Source organism: Bos grunniens, chromosome 14, assembly GCF_055505025.1.
Source record: "Bos grunniens cultivar Pamir isolate PY7600 chromosome 14, Bosgru_T2T1.0, whole genome shotgun sequence".
Lineage (NCBI taxonomy): Eukaryota > Metazoa > Chordata > Mammalia > Artiodactyla > Bovidae > Bos > Bos grunniens.
In genome coordinates this window covers 81,052,886-81,074,185 of record NC_141178.1, presented here as the reverse complement: position 1 = coordinate 81,074,185, position 21,300 = coordinate 81,052,886, and the positions used below count along the sequence as shown (strand labels likewise).

Here is a 21,300-nt window from a genome sequence, read left to right as displayed (position 1 = left end):
GGGCCTCCTGCAGCCTGGGGTCCCGACCCAAGCGTTTCTGCCTCCTCCATCTCCACAGTCACCTCCCTTCTCAGCAGCTCGGCACCCCCACCCGCCGGCCCCCCACTGCACAGAGGGAAGGGCAGAGCGAGGGGGCCAGGCTGAGTGTGACGTGGGCACAGGCTGCTGGCTGCGGGCAGGGCACCCGTCGAGGAGGAGGGGCGGGCAGGCCCCCGAAGCCGAGGCTCCCCACATAATCCCCTCCTGGCGCTGCACCGCCTCTTGGTTATTTTTAAAATCTCATTTTCAGAAAGTGGAGAAGAAAACCTCTTTCTTTGGACTTTTTCCCCCTTTTTTTTCTGTGAAAGATTAGGAGAGGGGTGTGGAGGGAGGAGAGAGCCTGGAAGAGCGGGAGGCACCTCTGGCAGCGCGCCCGCTTGGGGGCCAGGGTCTCTGCTGACTGCCCCCCGACCCCTGCGGCCCTAGAGACACAAGGCGGGACCCCTCCTTGGGCAGCCAGGTCTCAGCTGCTGCCTTTGCCCAGTGGGCGCGTTGTCGGTGCTGACTTTATACTGGAGCACAGCAGGGTGGTGGCTCTGGGTGTCCACCCTCATGGGGTGCAGGGCCTGTGGGGAGAAAGGGCCAACAGAGATCCACCCCCGGGCTGGGAGGCTGGGGGAGGGGCAGGAACTGCCTGGAGCAGGGCCGGGTGGAGGGCAGGGAGGGTTCTAGAGGCGAGGACTGCATGCATGGGCAGAGCCTGGTGAGCCTGGGTGGCTGGCAGGGGCTGACCTCAGGGACCAAGGAACCAGAGGGCCCGTCAGGCAGGTACCCTCACTGATGCCCCACAGGACACTCCACAGGGGAGGACCTCCCTGAGCCAGGAAGGCCTGGAGCCCGGGACTGGACTCCCAGCTCTGCTCCTGAGGCTGGGCCAGCTGTCTGCCAGCCTGCTAAGTTGCTCCCAGCTCTAACCCTATGGACTGAAACCCACCAGGCTCCTCTGTCCATGGGATTCTCCAGGCAAGGAGACTGGAGTGGGTTGCCATTTCCTCCTCCAGGGGATCTTCCCGACGCAGGGGTCGAACCCGCATCTCCTGCACTGGGGTCCCCAAGGGCGAATAGGAGAGTGCGGGATTTTCTTTAGGAAAGCCCGGGTGTGGAGGGGAGGAGGTGACTCCGGGTGAGGACCAGACCGCGCGGGCGGTTATGGCTGCAGGCGCAGAGACGGGCCTTGCAGGGGGAGAGACCGGGCTCAGCTCTTGATGCAGTGGGGATTTACAGCCAAGGAGCAGGGCGGAGGGGGTGGGGGCAGTCAGTGGATGGAAAATACCTAGCAGGAGGTATCAGGAGTAGGGAGAGTCTAGCTAGATCCACCTACCAGGGTTCTCGCTGGAGGCAGGCCGGGTGCTCACACCTCACCTGGGAGAGAGCAGAGGATGAGGACCCTGAACAGAGGCAGGGGGCGCGGGGCAGGGGACAAGGAAGGGGGGGTTGTTCTTGCTAGAACTGCACTTCATGAGGAAGAGCAAGGATGGACCCAGGAGAAGGTTCTGGAGCCCGGCTAAAGTTTGGCCCAGCAAAGGCTCTTTGTCAAGGGCATTCCAGGAGGAAGGCATTGCAGAGCCTCAGAGGGCTGGCCTGGCTGCGACTGGGAACTGAGGGGGCTGGGGTGGGCATGGAGGGGGACAGAAAGAAGCAGCCTGGGTAGCAGAGCAGGGGCTGGGCTGCTGGGCCCTGGGTCAGGCCAGTCCTCTCTGGGGCAGTAGCAGCAGCCTCCTCCCCAAAGGGTCCAGGCTGGAGCCCGCGAGCCAGAGTGTGCCAGGGGCCTGGGTGGTGGGATGCCGAGGCCCCCTCCCCACCGACTTGCCATCTGTGCTCAGGAGGGCTGTGGCCCCGGGCGAGCCCATCTCTGCAGAACGCCCGGCCAGCCCGCCCCTCGGGTCCCCCGCCTCGAGTCCTGCCTGGGCCCGCAGCGCCATCTGCCGGCGGGACGGGAAGGCTCGGGCGGAACTGGCCTGAGGCCCCTGGGGAGGGACGGGTACCCTGCGGAGGCGGGTGCGCGATGGTTCACAGGCCTTGTGCTCACCCTGGAGTGAGCTGTGAGGGCCTGGTTTTGAACCTGGCTCCACTGTTGGCTGCTGTGTGACCTCCAGCCAGTTCCTGACCCTCTCTGAGCATCATCCCAATCGCAGGGAGGTGAGCTCACCCGGCCTCCAGATTACTATGAAAAGTGGCCATGAGGCTGGGAGCCCACACGCGGCAGAGGTGGTCCCCCCCGGCGCTGAAGGTGCTCTCCAGTTTCTGAGAGGTTCATGGGGAAAGCAGGCAGGCGGCATGACCCAGTCGGGGACCTGCAGCCCTGACATCTCACCGTTTTCAAACATGGTGAAGGGTAGCACGAGATGGACAAGGATCAGACCCCAGGTCTCAATGTCCCCTGGGGCTGGCACCTGTCCTCACAGGAGGCTCATCCACTCCCACCCTAACATCCAGCCCTCCTTGGACCCTGCAGGAACAGGAGTCCCCCCCGCCCCCAACCTCGCCACAAGCAGCTCATCCATTGTCCATCTGGGGCTTGCTGGAAAGTTCTGTGGAAAACCTGCCTCCCTGTAATCCAGGTACATTCCAAGAGCCCAGAAGGCCCACTGGGAAGTTCTGGGGCCAGGACCCAGGAACCAACCCCCCCCCAGCCCCCCGCGCCGGCTCATCCCCTTGGGGGCCGGCCTCTCTCTGTACCCTGCTTTCTCCTCCCTTCTGCCTGGAGCCCTAAGGAGGGGTGGGCAGCTATAGAGAACCCCAACCCAAGGCTTCCCTCTTGGCCCCGATTCCAAATTCCTAAGGGGAGGACCTGCTTGGCCCACCTTGCCCGGTCAGCCTGGTCGATGTCCAGCAATGGCTCACCAAAAAGAAAGAAGCCAAAGGCCCTGACTTACAGCATTGCCCACGACCATGGTGTAAAGGCTCCCACACGGCTGGTCCCCGGCTGCCCCTGTGATGGACGGCATACAGAGTCTGGCAGAGATGCACGATACCGCCCTGTATACAGACAGAGACACGTAAATACCCTCTAGGACACGGGTGACAGTAAAATAGATGCAATTAGCAAGAAGTGATGGGCTTGGGGCACTTATTACGTCTGTGTTTATTAGCGTCCCTTCCGTTGTGGGCTTCTAAGGTGGTATTTAACAAGTAACCCTCAACTTGCTGAGCATTTAAGCACTGATCACACAAGTCTGTAGGCCACCAGACAGAGTGGCTACAGGGAGCCCCCCTGGAGGCGTGGGGGCCCAGCCCTGAGAAGGGTCACTGTCGACACCTGTTCTGGGAGCTTTGTGGGATCCAGTCTCCCAGGGACCCTCCTTCGGGATTCATGGACCCAGCTTTCAGCAGTCCCTCTCACGGTGCTGAAGGATGGGCGAGGGCGAACCAGGTGACGAACAAGACTGTCCCACGTGCTCCCATCAGAGTGAGCTGAGCCAAAGGCTTGGGGAAGACCCCATCCCCCAGCTGCCTGGACGAGCAGGACCCTGCCCCTCCTCACTCTCAGCCTCAGGCTCCTTCCCACACAGGGTGCGTATCCAGGAGCCCCATCTCATGGGACATCCTGAAGTTCTGCTGCAGTTAGCCCTGGTGCGGCTGCCCACCGAGTTGGACAGCCATGCTGTGTTGGGCACCCATCTCTTACCAAGCCCCTTTCGAGGAAAAGTGATTTAAGTCTCAGAACCAGCTGGGGAGGGGGCATCATCAGCCCCTGTTTCTAAAGAAGTCACAGCCTCGGAAAGGTCACCTGCCTGGCAGAGCCAGAGAGGCGGGGCTGACCCCCGGAGCAACTGCAACGCCCCCAAGGCCTCGCGGTAGGCGGTTGCTATCTGTTGACTCTCTGGCTTCCTGCACACGGCCAGGGTCCCACACGTGTGTGTCTCCAGGATGCAGGGGCTGCAGGCACAGCACAGCTGCCAGGACTCCTCGAGATCAGGGCCGGCTGGGCTGGGGGTGGGCCGCCCACCAGCAGGTCCAGACACCAACCGTCCGCTGCCTGGGGCCTCCTCACCCCTCCACACGGGAGGACCCTGGGGCCTCTGGCAGCGGAGTCTGCTGACAAGCGTCCCTGTTGGGAGCCCTGGTCTGTCTTCGGGACCCAGCTCCCCTGTAGCCACGCAATTGGACCAGGGGACAACGAGCAGGCAGCCCACTGCGGACCCGCCCAGAGGGCTTCCACCGGGAGGCCATTCAGTCCCAGCTCTGCTGCTTCCGGCATGGAGCACACAGTAAGTTACCCGTCGCTGTGAAACAAACAACCGCAGACTCGGGGACTTAAGACCGCGCGTTTACTGCCTTGCTGCCCCTTGGGTCGGGAATCCAGGCGGGCTTTAGCTGGGCCTCCTGCCTCGGGGGGTCTCCAGGGTGCAGCAGCGTGTCAGCCGGATCCACAGGTGTCCGGACGAGACAACTAAGAACCAGAGGTGGAGGGGCACGCTGAGGGCATAGGTGTACACGCACGCGCGCACACACACACACACACACACACGGGCTGTGCCCAGCACACAGTGTTCGATTCCACAGCCCTGTCTTTGGCAAGGTGCGGTGGGTGCTGCAAGCATTGTGACCTCAGGGGTGAGGTCAGGGCTGGCTGGGGCGGGGGAGGGGGAGCCCAGAGATAGAGCTGCTCGGCCGGGCATGAGGAGAGAGTGGGCAGTACCTCCAGACGGCACCCCAACATGGACGCGCAGCATTCAGAAAAGCCACACAGCCACGCCAGCACAGACAGGACCTCCTCAGCCAGGTCCCAGAACCCCAGGTCAGCCCAGTGCCGGGCAGGGGCCCCCTGCAGGGCAGGGCAGCAAGGGGTGGACTCCCAGAGCCTGGGCCCGGGACGGAGGGGTCCTACAGCATGCCAGCAGCCCCCTGGAGTGGGAGTTGGGGGTGGACACTGACCTCACAGCCCTCAATGTGGTGGAGAGGAGGCAGGGCGGGGCGATTGGGTGCAGGGAGAGAGGGGGTCTCGAGTTCCAGCATGGCCTTTGCCGTCACATCGCCTGTAGCTGCCGATGCTTGTGGGGACCAGCGGTGTGAGATGGAGTGGACAGATGGACAGACAGTGGGCATGCTGTCCCTCTGCTGCCTGGAACCTCCACCTCGTCGAGAGGGCGCAGCAGCCTGTTTCCTAAGAGACTTGAGGGATGTGCACAAAGGGGAGGCCCTCTGTGGCCTTTGTCGTCTGGGGTCCCTGCGCCCCAGGTGGGCACAAGGGCAGCTCTGCCTCCTGAGTCCAGCGGCAGGTCGGAAGCTGGCAGGCAGCCTCCCTCTCTGGGTCCCCAGGCCCAAGGTTTGCTGCGTGGGGACTGGGGCACGTCGGCTCTCCAGGCTGTCCCTGAGGGGGTTCCCAGGTGAGGTTCTTGCCTGTGCTTCCGTGGTCGTATCTCCCTGAGGGAGCCGCCCGACCCGCCTCAGAACACAGCTCTTCTTGCACCGTCGCTTCTGCCCGCGTGCTCAGGCCGGTCTCCCCTCTGCCGCATCCCGCCTCGCGTCTAGGGCGAGAAAACGCTCCCCCTGCAGCTGTCTGCTAACTGCGTTCCTATTCTCCTGTCTTTTAAAATACACTCAATCCTGGTCGCCGCGGGACTGGGAGGCAGGTTTGGGGTGAGACACAGATCTCGCTGGTGGCTGTGGTCAACCCTGCCGAGGCCCCTCCAGGGTGCAGGGGGGGCCAGGCTCAGTGTGAAAGGCTGAGCCCTCCAGGAGCAGCACGGGAGTGGCTGGTTTTCTGAGAGGCCATAGGAAGGAGCAGGCTTCCCAGGTAGCCCTCGTGGGTAAAGAACCCACCTGCCGATGGAGGAGACTTAAGAGGTTCGATCCCTGGGTCAGGAAGATCCCCTGGAGGAGGGCATGGCAACCCACTCCAGTATTCTTGCCTGGAGAATCCCATGGACAGAGGAGCCTGGAGGGCTGCAGTCAATAGGGTCACAGAGAGTCAGCCACAACTGAGAGACTGAGTACGCACATAGGAAGGGGGGCCTTCCAGGAGGGGCGGTGTGTGTACTGAGCCCCAGTGGTCACATCCCTGGGATGCAAGCTTTGGAGTCGGATCCGGTCTGAACGGACGCTCTCCTGCAGAGGCTGTGTGTCCTGGGATGGGTCGCTGAGCCTCTCTGTGTCTCAGCACCTCGTGGGGTTGGTGTGAGGACATGGCACCTGACACAGGCCCATCCTCGTTGGCAGCGGTGGGGGCGCTGGTGAGGTGGGTGGTGGGCCAAGTACAGCCCGGGAGAGTCCCCTGCTGACCACACAGTCACTGGTCCCCAGAGAGGCAGACGGTGGGGAGGGGCAGAGGGAGCTCAGGCTGGATGTGGCCGGGGAAGGGGAAGGCCCCACACTCCAGGCAGGAAGGCCAGCTGGGAGGGGAGCTGAAGGTAGCAGCTCCAGGTGGCCGGGAGGACGCTGTCCAGGGCTGACCTTGGCTCCTCCCAGGAGCACACCCCCAGCAGCATCCACTCACTCGGTCAGTCACTGGGCCTTCGCCCAGGCCCTTCCCTGGGACATGTGGGGGACCCAGAGAGAGATAGCCAGCACACCTCCAGGGGGACTGGAAAGGAAAAGGCCCAGGGGTTGGTCAGTGGAGCCGCCAGGGTTCCTGTGAGTTCAGCGGGAGCCAAGGAGGGCCATCAGTCATCAGGGAGCCAGGGGACACACCCCCTACTCTAGGATGCGCTGACCATGGCGAGCAGGCTGAAGGCGACTTCATGTGGCCCCCACAAGGGGTCGAGGAGGACGGGGAGGGGAAGGACACACGCTCTGGGCAGACAGAAGAGCGGAGGCCCAAGGTCAGCCAGAAGGGCTCAGACAACTGACCCGGTGTGGAGGCTGCAGAGGACAGACTGCCAGGATCCCAGTGAGCTGGAAGGGCTGGACCCAGAAGAGCCCAGCAGGGCTGATGGCTGCTCTGGACACATCACTCTACTGTTCTTTCCACAAACGTTTGCTGAGTCCCTGCGAGGAGTGCCAGGCATGGTTCCAGGTGTTGGGGACACAGCTGGAAACAAGACATGAAGAGCCCTGTCTCCTGGCTTGCATTCCGGTGGGGGAGACAGCAATAAACACCAGACAGGGCCCAGAGAATCATACAGTGTTACAAGCTGGAAAGGGGCGAGGGAGGAAATCGACCGGTCAGTGTGGGGCGAGGGTCAGATTTTAAAGAAGCTCATAGAGAAAAATACAACTGAGCAAAGAAGTGAAGTGGGGGTGAGGGGCTGAGCCGAGCAGCGCTCTGGAGGGAGGGTTTCACCAAATAGGAACAGCCAGTGCAGAGGTCCTGAGGTAGAAGTGTGCCGGCGGGTTCAGAAGTAGCGGGAGCCCTCTGCACCTAGGGTGGGTGGACTGAGCAAGAAAAAGCCAGAAAAAGGGAGTTCCCTGGTGCTCCAGAAGTTAAGACTCCGAGCTTCCACCGCAGGGGGCATGGGCTCCATCCCTGGTTGAGGAAATAAGATCCTGAAAGCACCAAAGATCCTGCATGCCACAGGGCATGGCCAAAAAGTGAAAAGTAAATAAATATTTAAGAAAAAAGAAATAGTAGAAGGAAATGAGATGGGGGGTCATTTTTGTTCTTATTTCTTTTGTTCTTGGTTTGTTTTTTTTAGCTATGTTGTTGTTCAGTAGCTAAAGTATTTCTTATTTAAATGCAGTAAAATTCACCCCTGTTAGTGTCCAGTTCTACAAGTTTTTTCTTAATTAATTCAATTTTCTGGGGGCCATACTGCACGGCATGTGGGATCTTAGTTCCCTGACCAGGGATCGAACCTGCGCTCCCTGCAGTGGAAGTCCCAGTTCTAGACTGAGACTCATCGAGAGTCCCAAACTCTTACAGTGGTGCAGCCACGACCACACACAAGCTATGAAACGGCTCCATGCCCCCCTGCAAATTCCCCGTGCCCCTTCTCGTAATCAATCCTCCAGCAACCCCACTATCCCCAGAAACTAGTGATCTGTTTTCTGCCTGTATAGTTTCACCTTTTCAGAATGTCACAAAAATGGGACAAGGCCGCACGTCGCTTTGGGGGTCTGGTTTCTTTCACACAGCGTAACGCATGTAAGCCTCCTCCATGTGGCCTCCTCCGTCAGTCACTCCTCTCGTTACCACTGAGTAGTATTTCTGTGGGTCCTGAAATAAAATGCAGTTTTTGGTGCATTCACCAGTCGAAGGACATTTGGATTTTTTCTGTTTGGGGTTATTATAAAGCCACGGTAAACATCTGTGTACAGATTCTTGTGTGACGTTGTCATTTCACTTTGGTAAATGCCTGGGAGTAGAACAGCTGAGTTGGATGGTAAATGTAGGTCTTACTTTCCAAGAAAGTACCAAACTACCCTCCACGCTGGGTGTACCATTTTGCATTTCCGTGGGCAATGATGGAAACTCTAGTTACTCTGTCTTCTCACCAGCACTTGGTATTTTCTGGTTTTTCTTTTCTCCATTCAGGTAGATGTGTATTGATATCCCACTGGGGTTTTAATTTATTTCCCCCATGGGGAATGGTGTGGAGCAGTTTTTATGGGCTTATTTGCCATCTGCTTTTCTCCTTTTGTGGAATGTCATTTGAATCTTTTTACCTGTATTTTCTTAGGTTGGTTGTGTTTTGTTCGTAAGGTATTTGTATATTTCAGGCACAGTCTTTTATCACGTGTGTGATTTGCAAATTACTCCTCCAAGTCCAAAGCTTATCTTTTCATTTGTTGTAGCTGTCTTTCAAAAAGCAGACATTCTTAATTTTGGTGAACTTATTTACCAATTTTTTATTTTATGGATGGTACCTTTGGTGTCATATACGGGACTGCTTTGTGCAACTCAGGATCACAGAGATTTACTCCTAAATGTTCTTCTAAAAGTTTTAGAATTTTAGGCTTTACTTTAAGTCTGTGATCAATTTTGAGTTAATTTATGTTTGTGAAAGTGATGTCGCTCAGTCGTGTCTGACTCTTTGCGATCCCATGGACTGTAGTCTACCAGGCTTCTCTGTCCATGGGATTCTCCAGGCAAGTGTACTGGAGTGGATTGCCATTTCCTTCTCTAGGGGACCCTCCTGACCCAGGGATCGAACCCAGGTCTCCTGCATTGCAGGCAGATTCTTTACCCTCTGAGCCACCAGGGAAGCCCTAACCCTATGTTTATAGTGAGATAACTTTATGTTTGTAGTGAGATATAAATTGGGGTTTATTTTTTACATGTGTTTATCCAGTTATTGCAGCACCATTTATTGAAGAGACTGTCCTTTCTTAATTGAATTGCTTTTGTTGCACCTTTACCATAACACACGTGGGTCTTTTTCTAGGCTCTATAGTTTGCTCCATTTGTTTATATTTCTGTGCTTTCATCAATATCACACTGCACTGATTACTGTAACTTTATTACAAACCTCCAAATCAGCAGTGTCAGTGCTCCAATTCTTCTCTCAAAGTTATTTGGCTATCTTCATTCCTTTACTTTTCCGTATAAATTTTAGAAACAATTTGTTGGCTACTACAAAAAAAAATGCTTCTGGGATTTTGATGAAAATTGCATTGAATATTTAGATAAATTTAGAGAAAATAGACAACAATGTTGAGTCTTCCAATCTGTGAACATGGTGCATCGCTCCATTTATTAAAGTCTTTATGTCTTTCAACAGTATTTTATATTTTACAGTATATAGATCTTACAATTATTTGATACATTTATACCTAAACATCTCATGATTTTTAGTGCTACTGTTTATAGTACCTTTTTATTTTAATTCCCAGTTCATTGCTGGTACCTAGAAATGTGACTGATTTTTGTACGCTGACTTTATATTTGCCAATTTGCCGAATTCACTTTTTTGTTCTGGTAGGGTGTTTTTTAGATTCTTTGGAATTTTCTAGTTAGATAATACCATCCTCTCGGCCTCTCCAGCACCTCCCTCCGTAAACACACGGGGCCATTCAGATGCATACACCCAAGGCCTCTTTTCCCTTTCAGAATCTCCTCCCACATCTCTGAATTCACAAAGAACCAGTCCTACATGACGGTACCTCAGAATTCTGCCCGTGGGGACAGACAGAGGCACCCCACCACCATCCTGCTCTGCAAGTCACAGAGCAGCCAGGCCGCCCTGATGCCCAAGGAGCACACGGCGTTCATCGAGGAAGCCTACAGTGCAGGTGATCCCCGGCCCCGGGACTCGTCCCAGCAGACCCCATCAGTCCCTCCACCTAAGGAAGTCCCGGGAACGAGGGCCAGAGCAAGCCCACCCTCCAGGACCTTGGGGTGTCAAAAGGCATGGATCTAGTGCAGCTTTCAGCAGGGCCTCCTGCGCATCCTCTTTGGCCTCCTCACACCTCCTGAGACACCATCGGAAGCCCCAGATGCCCTCTCTCAGCCCTTCCCTCCACACTCCTCCAACACCTTTCACACCCTAGAACCTCAACTCACACCTGGCCCTCTCACTGGAATGCTTATCCCCTCCTTCAAAGGATGACCTGCCTTAATCCTTGTAGGCAAAGCTAAAATGCCACCCTCTCTGGGAAGCCAGTCCTGACTGCCTTTCTGTCTTAGGATTCATCACCCCTCCACTCTCTGTGTGCCCAGGGCCTTTTAGACAACTTCCCCACAGAAAGTCCGCTGATACTGGGTAGGGCTCTCCTGGGCTGGAGGCTCCTTCAGAACAGAGCCGGGCCCTGACTCCCCTTGGAGCCACGCACATAGTCTTACAATAAATGAACACCACTGAATGTTGGGTGACTGGATGGAGGATGAAGCGGTGAGGAAAGAACAGATGGAGGGATGGAGGGATGAATGCTTAATTTATCAACAGATAAATTAAGGGTGGGTGGATGGGTAGATGAATTTTTAAATGGGTGAATGGTGAGTAGATGGATGGATAGATGGATTTAGGAATGGAAGGTCGGATGGACCGAAGGTGGATAGATGGATAAATTTATTCATGGATGGACTGATGAATGAGCATAAGGATGAGCAGGCAGGTGGGTGGACCGGTGGATTGATGGATAGAAAGACATGGATAAATGGGTGCATGGACAGATCGACGGACACATGGATGACAGACGAATGGGTGAATGGATGGGTGAAAAGGAGTGAACCGATGAATGGATCGAGTACTGCACGAGCGAGCGAGAATGCATTCCCTGCTTGCTTTCTTGCTTCTGATCTTCCCTTGAACCTCAGAAGGACTGGCAGAGCGGTTAGGAGCCCCAGGATCGCCCAGCGTGTCCCCAGCCGAGCCCCGCCCCGCCCCACCCCGCCCGTGCCTGCCCTACCCCGCCCGTGCCTGCCCTACCCAGCCCCGCCCCGCCCCGCCCCGCCCCGCCCCTGCCCACCCAGCCCACCCCGCCCCGCCCCGCCCCTGCCCACCCAGCCCACCCCGCCCCGCCCCTCCCCTGCCCGCCCAGCCCTGCGGGTGCACCGTGGCCCCCACGGCGCACCCACCCTCACTCCTTCTACCTCAGCCACCTGCTTCAAGCTGCTCCGGGACCTCAGTGTTTCAGACTCCCTCCACCTGAGATACATCATCAAGAAAATCAAGAGCATGGCGCACGGGGCCCCCAACCTGGTGCTAGAAACCATCCACGACTACTTTGTAAACAACCAGCAGGTGGGAGCTGTTAGGGCTCTTCAGGGCGGGCGTGGGGAGGGGAGGGCAGGGCTAGACCCAAAGCAGGTTCAGACCTTGGTTCCTCCGGACAGCAGAGCCGTGATTTGGGGCAAGTCAGTCTCCCCATGTGTCCAGCGAGCCAGCAGGGGGAGGGTGGAAACTAGACCAACATGTGTGGATCATCCTCTGAACAGTCTCTATAGACTATCATGATTCTCAGAGATGAGAAGGCTGAAACTTAGAGGAGGGAAGTAATTCGCCTAAAGTCACAGGGGAGGGATGATTGGGTGGATGATTAGGGTTAAGCTCTATCTGGATTTTTTAATGAATGGATAGATAAAAGAATAAATGGATGAACTGGTAGAATGCTCTTTAGACCCCTGGTAGTTCCCTGAGGATGGGGACAAGTGTTTATTCATCTGTCTCTGCAGAACCTAGTTCAGGGCTGTTCACAACGGTGTTGCTGCATGGATGACCAAATGTGTCCACTATGCTATCTCCTCGCTGGCCTCTTTACGCGCCGCCCCCTAACTGCTGCTCCCACGGCGACTCCCCACTTAATTAGACCCAACTTGTCCCTGAGCCTGTGTCCACCCTGCCACCCACAGATCTCCACCCGGCACAAGTTCCAGCTATTCCACGTCCTAGGGGCAGTCATTGGAGCCACTGAGTCCCTGGAGGAGACCTGGGAGAAGTCCTTCATGCAGCTGGCCCTGGAGAACATGACCAGGTCCACGGTGAGTCTTCCCCACCACCCACCCCCAGCAAATAGGCCATTCCACAAAGGCTTCTGAGGTGCAGGCAGCTGCCCCAGGGACCCAAAGAATGCTGGGAATGCCCAGCCTTGTGGCTGACCAAGCGATTCTGCCCATTTTCTCATTTTCTTACCACCAGCCCCTTCAGAGGGACAGCCTCATGCACTCACTTTACAGCAGAGAAAGGTGAGTCTCAGAGAGTTCTTGGCCGGTCTGTGCGTCCCACCCATTCCCCAGGCAGTACCTCAGCCCTTGGCTGCCTGGCTCTGGGTCCCCGCCTATTGAAGACCACAGGCTTGGACCTGGACCGCACATCCTCCAGCAGGTGGGGGCAGGCGCTTCTCTGGGTGCACAAGCTGGTCCAGGACTCACAGGGAGAGCAAGTGCCTCCTGGCGCCTCCATCCTGCATGACGCCTAGCACATGCCTGGCTCCATTTTAGGCTCTGCTGGGTGGTCCTGCATCCTTTCAGTCCAACTGCTTGGGTCCTTTGCTTCTGGAAGACGCTTCCCTGATTCCCCAGGACATCGTCCCCTGTGTTGCTCTGTACTAGGCTTCAGGAACGCCTGACTCTCAGACCTAGAGCTCTCTATAGTTCCCCATACTCTCATCCCACCTCTCTTTTTCCACCTCTCTGTCCTTCATTCTCCTCTCTGAGGAGCCATCATCTTCCAAATCTTTGACTGCATTTTCTATGCATATCCATGAGCCTTTAACTTTCAAGAGATCTTGGTCTTTGTCCTCAGAAAGTTCCCATTTCATCCTGTTAATAGCTTCACAGATGCAGTGTCTTCTCTTATCTCTCAGGATATTAAAGGGACTGTTTTGCTTCCAGTTTTCTCTCTCTGTTTGGCCTCTATTTCCTCTGAGTAGCTTTTCTCTGGGTTTCATCAGGTTTGTGGTTGTGGCTATGGTTTTGATCCCTATCATATCCGTGGCCTTCTCTGTGTGGCCATCTGCCTGTGCTTAGGAGCTGCTGAGGTGCTCTGGGCACACAGGTGGGTGATGAGATTGGGGGTCCACCGCAGAGTTATGAGGTGAGCCCTCTACTGTCCTCCACGTGTCCCTTGTCCCCATATCAGCACCTCAGTGACGTTCCTCTCGGGCCATCCAGATCTCCCAGGGAAGACCTGATCTGGGGCTCAGCCCCACGCACCAGAGTGGAGAACCTGACCCAGGAAGTGTCTGTCCCCTGCACTTGCAGGCCTGTCCTCCCCCGCCAGAGACCCTCAGCCTGGCCTCTCCAGAGACCCTGTGGGTGTGCAGGGTGGAGATCTGGGCGCTTGACTACTTCGCACACACTCCGCCCTCTCCCTGGCCTCCCTAGCTGTAAGCATCTGGGAGACACACGCCCCAGGATTTCTACCAGACCATGTGTGGTGTCGGTGGAGGCCGGTTCTCAGCTTGCCCTACCTCCAGCTTAGGGCTCAGCCCAGTTACCTCACCCAGAGGGGTGACTATCACCCTCGGTAAAAACCTCCTAAATGTAGAGTACTTGAGGTCTATTTCCTGAAAGAGCAAAATCAGATTCAACCCACCATCTTAACAAGAATCCCTCATAGTCACCCTTTCAACAAATCATAAATGATATAACGATTTCACATGATGACTCAGACAGCACTGAGAAAAGCCCTGGCTGTGGCAACACAGCGCCGGACAGTCTGATGCTGCCCCTCGAGTAGAGTGTGGTGGGCCTGGTTGGGGTGCAGGGAGGGCGAGGGGGCTGGCCAGCTGGGCCTCTGCCCCCAAGACGCTGACACTGACTCCTCAGGCCAGAGATCTCGGGACCGAAGCAGAGACTCTGTTTCTGAATCCCTGGTGGTTAAGACTCCAAGGCTGTGATGTTGTCCTGAGCTCTCAGGAGTTCCGGAAAGAGGTGACATCGAGTAGAGCCTTCAGGATGCATGTCTAGAATGTAGGTGTTGGAGCAAGCTTTCAAAATGGACTAGCGTTTGGATAGACAGGACGAGTGGGCACTGTGTTCCAGGTGGGAGACACAGCATATGTGCAAAGGCTCAGCAGCAGGGATAATGATGATGGGTTGCTGGACCAGGAAGAGGCCCAGGGATGTGGACATTCACGTGTGATCCTGAGCCCTGGGGACGAGCCTCACCTTCACCCGCCCGCTCTGCGAGTCGGGCTTCCTCAGCCTCAGTTTTCCATCCAAAACCTGGGTTGACAGTAGCTATCTTGCCCACCAAACCAGACCCTGTGTGTGAGATGTCAAGGCTCCATCTGACCACCCACTCTTCCTTTCCGCCCCCCGCCCAGGAGCTGGAGGAGGCCTACCAGGACGCGGCCAGCAACGTGCTGGTGGCCATCTGCAGGCACTCGTGGCAGGTGGTGGCCCGGCACCTGGAGACTGAGGTCCTGTCGGGCGTCTTCCCGCACCGCAGTCTCTTCTACGTGATGGGCATCATGACCTCTGATGGTATGTCCTGCCCGCGGGGCCTGGGCCCAGCCACCCTCTGTCCGCAGGCTAGCAGGGGGCGGGGCAGGCCGTGAAGAGAGCAGGAGGGGGCCGGCAGGGCTGCTGACCTGTGGGACACACTCGGGACTGAGCATCAGCTGCACAACAGGGAAGCCAGCCAGATGGCCCCAAGCTACGGCCCGGACACCCCCACGGCATCTGTGCTGCCCGTCCCGACGAGGCCACGCTCCTGCCCTTGGCATTTCAGCTGCCTGCCTGGACACAACCAGGGCGGAGCAAGGAGGTTTCAGGAGGAAGGGCTGCCCTGCCGTGGTCCGTTGGTTCCCGGCAGACAGACAGGCCGAGCTCACAGAGACTGTGCAACAGGCCTGGGCACCCAACTGCACATCGCAGGCCCGGGAGGTCCATATTTCTGTGCCTCCTCCGTAGCTGCTGCCTCTGAGCCACTGGAAGGGCCACCTTGGATAGTGGGGGGTCTCTGAGGACCCCTGGGGAGGACTCATGTGGGGAGGTCTTACCAGGATGAGGCTCAGCTAACACTCTTTGAGTTCCTGTCGTGTGCCCGGCTCTGCCATCACGAGCTCACAGCCTCGCCAGGGAGGCAAACTCCACCTCTCATTCATTCATTCACAAGCATGAGCTGAGCTCACTGCTGCCCAGCTGTGGGGGTACTTCTGCCCTGGTGGCCATCAGGGAGGACTTCCCAGAGGAGGCAGCCAACTCTGAGCCATGCCTTGCATGCCATGAGTAGGGGTTTGAGGAGGAAATGGTGTGAGCACACCCTGGGGCCTTAGGGAGGAGCTAGTCAACAGCCTTAGCCAGAGAGTTGAGGTCAGGGGGAGAAATGGGTGTGGCGGTTCTGCTGTCTCCAGGGCGACCCAGAGGGGAGGCCTCAGAGGCTGCGCTTGGGAAGAAGGCTGGGAGGAGGCAGGCGTTAGCTTGGCTCGGCTTTGCACCCCTCCCCTGGAGCTGACAGGCTGGGTGGAGGTCCCTCTGTGCCTTGGGTCAACTCTGAGATCCCCCCAGAACATTCCCTTAAGTGGCCCCTCTTTCTGAGGTTGGGTTTCCAGCCTCAAGCATAAAGGCTTTCCAGCGCCCCAGTGTGCCCTTCCCTGGGCTTTGTTTTCCCACGGTTGAGGAGACCCAAGCACGTCCCAGGGGACCATGCCCAGAGGGAGCCCTCTGTACCACTGTCTGAGCCTGAGGCCCAGAGAGGGAAGTTAACCCATCTGAGGTCACACAGGATGGATGGCAGGACCACGACTCCAGCCCAGCGCTCTGGACACCCAAGTCCAGCTCACTATCCTGGAGCTCACCTCCCCCAAGGAGCCAGACAAACACAGGACAATGTAGTCCTGACTCAGTCATGTCCAAGGGATGGGGGAGATGGAGCCCAAGACCCAGCCCCAGCCATGGACACAGGACCTGGCCTCCAGTGACCACCACCTCCACTCTCTCCCTCAGAGACTGTCTTCAAGGAGGGAGAAAAGGCTGGCTGGGAAGAGCAGCTGGCCAAGGTAGGGAGGGAGCCCAGCCACGGGGGCCTTCTGCAGGGATGGATGGGGGGCGAGGGTGGGCACCCACTCAGCCCTGGGAGGGTGGAGGAGGCTCAGGATGGGAGGCGGAGGGTGGGCAAGGCTGGTACCGAGGAGCAGCAGGGTCCCTGGGGGTCAGGACGTGAACTTGTCTCTAGACACCTGGCACAGAGCAAGTGTCCAGCGCACACAAGGCCTTTCCCGCCACACAAGGCCCTTCCCGCCCGCCCTGGGGTCTGGGTCCATGGCTGAGGGGCCCAGAGAGGATGCGGAGGCCAGACGGGAGAGCAGAGGGATGAGGAGGAGGGCGGTGGGGACTGAAGTTGTCACAGAGAGGACGGGTGTCACACTGCTCCCACTCCAACCACACACCACGTGGCTGGGAGAAGGGACGTTGGGCCCTGGCAGGCCTGGATTCAAGTCCAGATTCAGCCAACCACAGCTGTGTGTCCTGGGTGCCTACTTTGCCTCTCTGTACCTTATTTCCTCCTCTATCAAATGGGGGTGAAAGTGCCAACCTCCAGCGCTTGCTGTGAAATGACAGGAAGTGATCTACATGGTGTCTGGCACTGGGTGTGACAGACAGGAAGCCCTCACTCACTGCATTAGTTATTATTATCATATAGTAGCAGCAGAACAGTTGTAATTAAGTAGCATTTAGTGGAAATAACACCGCTAGTAGCAGCAATACAGGTAATTAATAGAAAAATAAGACAGAAAATCACTAAGTACATAGAAGACTTCAACAACATAATTAACCAAATTGATCTAATTGACGTTCTTTTCGAATGTAAATGGAACATTCACCAAGACAGATCGCTTGCTGGGCCATATATCAGGTTTCAATAAATTTAAAAGGATTGAAATCAAACGGAGCACATTCTCTGCCCAGAACGTCAATTAGAGATCAATACCAAAAATATGTCTGGAGAAATTCCAAATATTTGGAAATTAGACAACACTCTTTTAAGTAACCCACAAACCATAGAAGAAATCACAAGGAAAATTAGAAAATATTTTGAAATGAATGGTAAAGAAAGCACAATATGAAAATTTGGAAATTTGGGGGACTCAACAAAAAACAATGCTTAGAAGAAAATTATATTTGTAGTGCCCATATTAGAAAAGAAAAAAGATAAAATCTATCATCTAAACTCCATTTTAAGGAGCCATTCCCCAAAGTGCAAACTAAGCCCAAAGTAGAAGAAAGAAAATAATAAAAAGTAGAGGAAAAATCAAATTTTTTTAAATGGACAAACAATAGAGAGTGAATAAAACCAAAAGTGGGTTTTTCAAAAATATTAATAAAATGATAAGCTCTTTGATAAGCTGATCAAGAAAATAAAAAATATTCATTATCAGTAAAGGTGGAATATCAGTGAACAACCTTAAAACATCTGGAGAATGTTTGGGTAATAAAATATGATTCCAATAAATTAGGCAATTTAGATTGAATAAACAAATTCCCTAGAAAACACAAACCACAGAACTGACAAGAGAAGAAACAGAGGATCTGAGTAGCCCTGGATAAAAGAAATTGGCGTCATATTTTATAAACCTTCCCACAGGCTTCGCTGGTTAATGCTATCACAAGTTAAAGTGTCAGTTGCTCAGTCGTGTCTGACTCTTTGGGACCCCAAGGACTGTAGCCTGCCAGGCTCCTCTGTCCACGGGATTCTCCAGGCAAGAATACTGAAGTTGGTTGCCATTCCCTTCTCCAGAGCATCTTCCCAACCCAGGGATTCAACCTGGGTCTCCTGCTTTGCCGACAGATTCTCTACCGTCTGAGCCACCAGGGAAGCCCATCACAATTTAATGCAGAAATAATACCAACTCTGTCCAAATTCTCTCAGAAAATAGAGGAAGAAGGAACACTCTTGAAACCATCTGATGGGGCCAGCACAACTCCAACACCAAAGCCGGAAGAAAACATTACAAGAAAGCTACAGACCAATATCTTTTATGAGGATGAGCTCAAAAATATTTAGCAAAAGATTAGCAAGAAAAATCTGCCTTTTTGTTCACCCGCCTGGAATCTCTCGCATCCCAGCCCTTTGGGGTTTTTACAGAGACCTTGTTAATAGGTGTGATTCACGAAACCGCCGACAGCTGATAATGAAAGTCCACCTGTCACCCTCTCTGAAGGTGCAGAGGTGGGTCAGAGTTCCAACCGTCGATCCAGGATGGGTTCTCCTGGCAACTCGCCCTCATCCTGGGTGGAGAGCCAGGGGCTTTCCAGAAGTGGAACCAGGCTTCTTGTGAACAACAAAAGACCTTTACTGCTCTCATCACTTAGGAAAGGGTTTCAGAAGCTCTGTGCCAGAAGAAGATGAAGACCACGTGTATATTTTTATCATAAGTCCCAGCGTCACATTGAGGAAGGCCCTTCACAGAGCAGGAATAGGAGGGAACGATCGTCTGTGGAAGCCCAGCCACTCACACACCTAATGATGAGTGAGTGACGCCTTCCCACTGAGATCAGAATGAGGCAAAGAGGCCCACGGTCTCCACTTCCGGTCAACATTGCACTGAAGTCCTAACCAGGGCAGTAAGCTAAGAGACAGGTGAAAACAGATGTACGGATTACAGTGGAAAATGAAAAACTTTCTTTGCAGACAACATAATTGCATACACAGAAAATCTCAGTTTTTTAAATTCTGGAACTATTAATTACTAATAATTGAATTTAGCAAGATCTCAGGATATAGAATCAATATGCAAATGTCAACTGAATTTCTGTGTACTAACAATAAACAATTGGAAAATAAACTTCTAAAAAACTATGATGCAGTCACATTTAAAACATGAAAGACTCAGACAAATTTAACAAAATATGGGCAAGATCTTTACAAAACACTGCAAAAAGAAATTAAAACCTAAATAAATGCAGATAAATGATCATGGATAACAAGAGTCAATAATGTTAAGATGTCAATTCTAAAAATTGATTTGTGTATTGCCAGTGTGATGCCAACCAACTTCATTATAGAATTAAATAAAATCTATAATTTAAAATTTTATATGGAAATTTCAAAAGACCTAGAATAGCCAGAACAATCTTGAAAAAGAGCATAATTACAAGAATTACACTAGCTGACTTCAAGATTTCCTATATAGCTACAATCAACAAGATAGTGAGAATTGACAGAGATAGAATAGAATCGCCAACATAAAACCACACTTACGTGATCGATTACTTTTTTATTCATGGTACCAAAGCAATTCAATAGGGAAGGTCTTTTAAACAAATGGCTCTGCAACAATCACCTATCTGGGGGGTAAAAAGGAACTTTAATGCCTGCCTCGAACCATTCACAAAAGTTAATTTGAGATGGGCCCAAGGCCTAAATATTAAAAAACAAAAAAGCTTCTTGAGGAAAACACAGGGGCAGGTAAATATTTCTTGGAACCCAGAAATCACTCAGCATAAAAAATTTTTTAAATGGATGAATTGGATTCTATCTGAATTAAAGCTTCTGCTCATCCCACAATACTATGAGGAAAGTGAAAAAGGGGAAATCAGAGACACAAAGAAAATATTTACGAGACATATCTCTGACAAGAGATTGTATCCAGAATAAATGAAGAACTCTTCCAAAAATCAGGGAGAAAAGACTAACAGCCCAACTGCAAAAGTGAACAGATTTAAGTAGGCATGTCACAGAGGAAGGCAGATGAATGACCAAAAGCCAAAGACACAACCGTCAGCATCTTGAATCCTCAGGGAAATGTCAGTTAACATCCGGGAGCAGCCTCTACGCACCCACGGACAGACCTCATAGGAGAAAGAAAGGCTCAGCCAAATGCTGGTGGGGAAGTGCCCGCTGTAGGTGGGATGGGGAAACCTGCTTGGAAAACTGGCATTTTCTTATACAGTTAGGACTTGGGAGTTCTACTTTTAGGTACTAACCCCAGAGGCACGAAACACTCATACACAAAATTACGCACAGAAGCATGTTCCCAGCAGCCTTATTCCTAAGAGCCTCAGACTAGGAACAACCTGTACTAGGCAGACTCATCCCCTCCCAAAGACCTGAAATCAATTACTTACTCACCCACCGAGGAAACTGGAGAAAGGAGAGCGAGTTACACTGAAGCTGAGCAGCAGAAATAACAAAAGTCAGAGCAGAAATAGAGGCGTCAACTTGAACAAGCGTGCAACGGCACGGCGAATCTCAAACACACACTGAGGGAAAAACACCAGACACAGGGCTTCCCCGGTGGGTCCGGTGGTGAAGAATGGCCTCGAAATGCAAGGGGCATTGGTTTGATCCCTGGTCCGGGAAGATTCCACATGCCCAGGAGCAGCTAATCCCAAGTGCCACAATTACTGAGACTCCTCTCTCGAGCCGGCAAGCCGTAGCTATGGAATGAAGCCCAAGCTCCTAGAGTCCGAGCCCCGCAAGCAGAGAAGCCAGTGTGGTGAGAAACCCGTGAGCCACAATTAAGAGGAGCCCTCAGCTAGAGAAAGCCCGCTCGCAGCGGCGAAGACCACAGCCAAAAAATGAATCAACACGTCTCTTTAAGAAACATCAGACACAGAAAAGCACACGTCACACGATTCCAGTCGTACAAAATGCTAGAAGAGGCAAAATTAACCTTATGGCAGGCGAACTAAATCAAACCGGCCTTGTGGGATGGAGATTAACTAGGAGTGAGCATGAGAGAGCTTTCTGGGGCAGTCAGAAATGGTCCAGATATTGACGGGGTGAGACATGACTTTGCCGACAAAGGTCCGTCTAGTCAAAGCTATGGTTTTTCCAGGAGTCATGTATGGATGTGAGAGATGGACCATAAAGCTGAGCGCCGAAGAATTGAAGCTTTTGAACTGTGGTGTTGGAGAAGACTCCTGAGAGTCCCTTGGATTTCGGGGAGAGCCAACAAATCCATCCTAAAGGAAGTCAGTCCTGGATATTCATGGGAAGGACTGATGCTGAAGCTGAAGCTTCAATACTTTGGCCACCTGATCTGAAGAAC

General features: G+C 53.9%; 1 protein-coding gene and 1 long non-coding RNA gene across 4 annotated transcripts in view; one reads left to right on the top strand and one right to left on the bottom strand.

Moving 5' to 3' along the window:
* Nucleotides 1–309: 309 nt before the first annotated feature.
* Nucleotides 310–4,559, bottom strand: LOC147359736 (uncharacterized). Its single transcript, XR_015141172.1, has 3 exons — nucleotides 2,916–4,559; nucleotides 1,361–1,401; nucleotides 310–605 (listed from the first exon to the last, which is right to left on the bottom strand). It is a non-coding gene; the product is annotated as an uncharacterized LOC147359736 (long non-coding RNA).
* A 76-nt stretch (nucleotides 4,560–4,635) lies between these two features.
* Nucleotides 4,636–21,300, top strand: part of LOC147359735 (maestro heat-like repeat family member 5) — a 60,008-nt gene continuing 43,343 nt past the window's right edge. For 2 of the 3 annotated variants that reach the window (XM_086337532.1, XM_086337531.1), the window contains exons 1-6: nucleotides 4,636–4,780; nucleotides 9,971–10,152; nucleotides 11,458–11,603; nucleotides 12,212–12,340; nucleotides 14,629–14,788; nucleotides 16,253–16,305. In XM_086337532.1, coding sequence (XP_086193658.1) covers nucleotides 4,701–4,780; nucleotides 9,971–10,152; nucleotides 11,458–11,603; nucleotides 12,212–12,340; nucleotides 14,629–14,788; nucleotides 16,253–16,305 — 750 coding nt within the window. In that variant the 5' untranslated portion in view covers nucleotides 4,636–4,700. Of the gene's footprint in view, nucleotides 4,781–9,970; nucleotides 10,153–11,090; nucleotides 11,193–11,457; nucleotides 11,604–12,034; nucleotides 12,341–14,628; nucleotides 14,789–16,252; nucleotides 16,306–21,300 lie in introns of those variants that run through there. The other variant, XM_086337529.1, reaches the window with a different exon arrangement.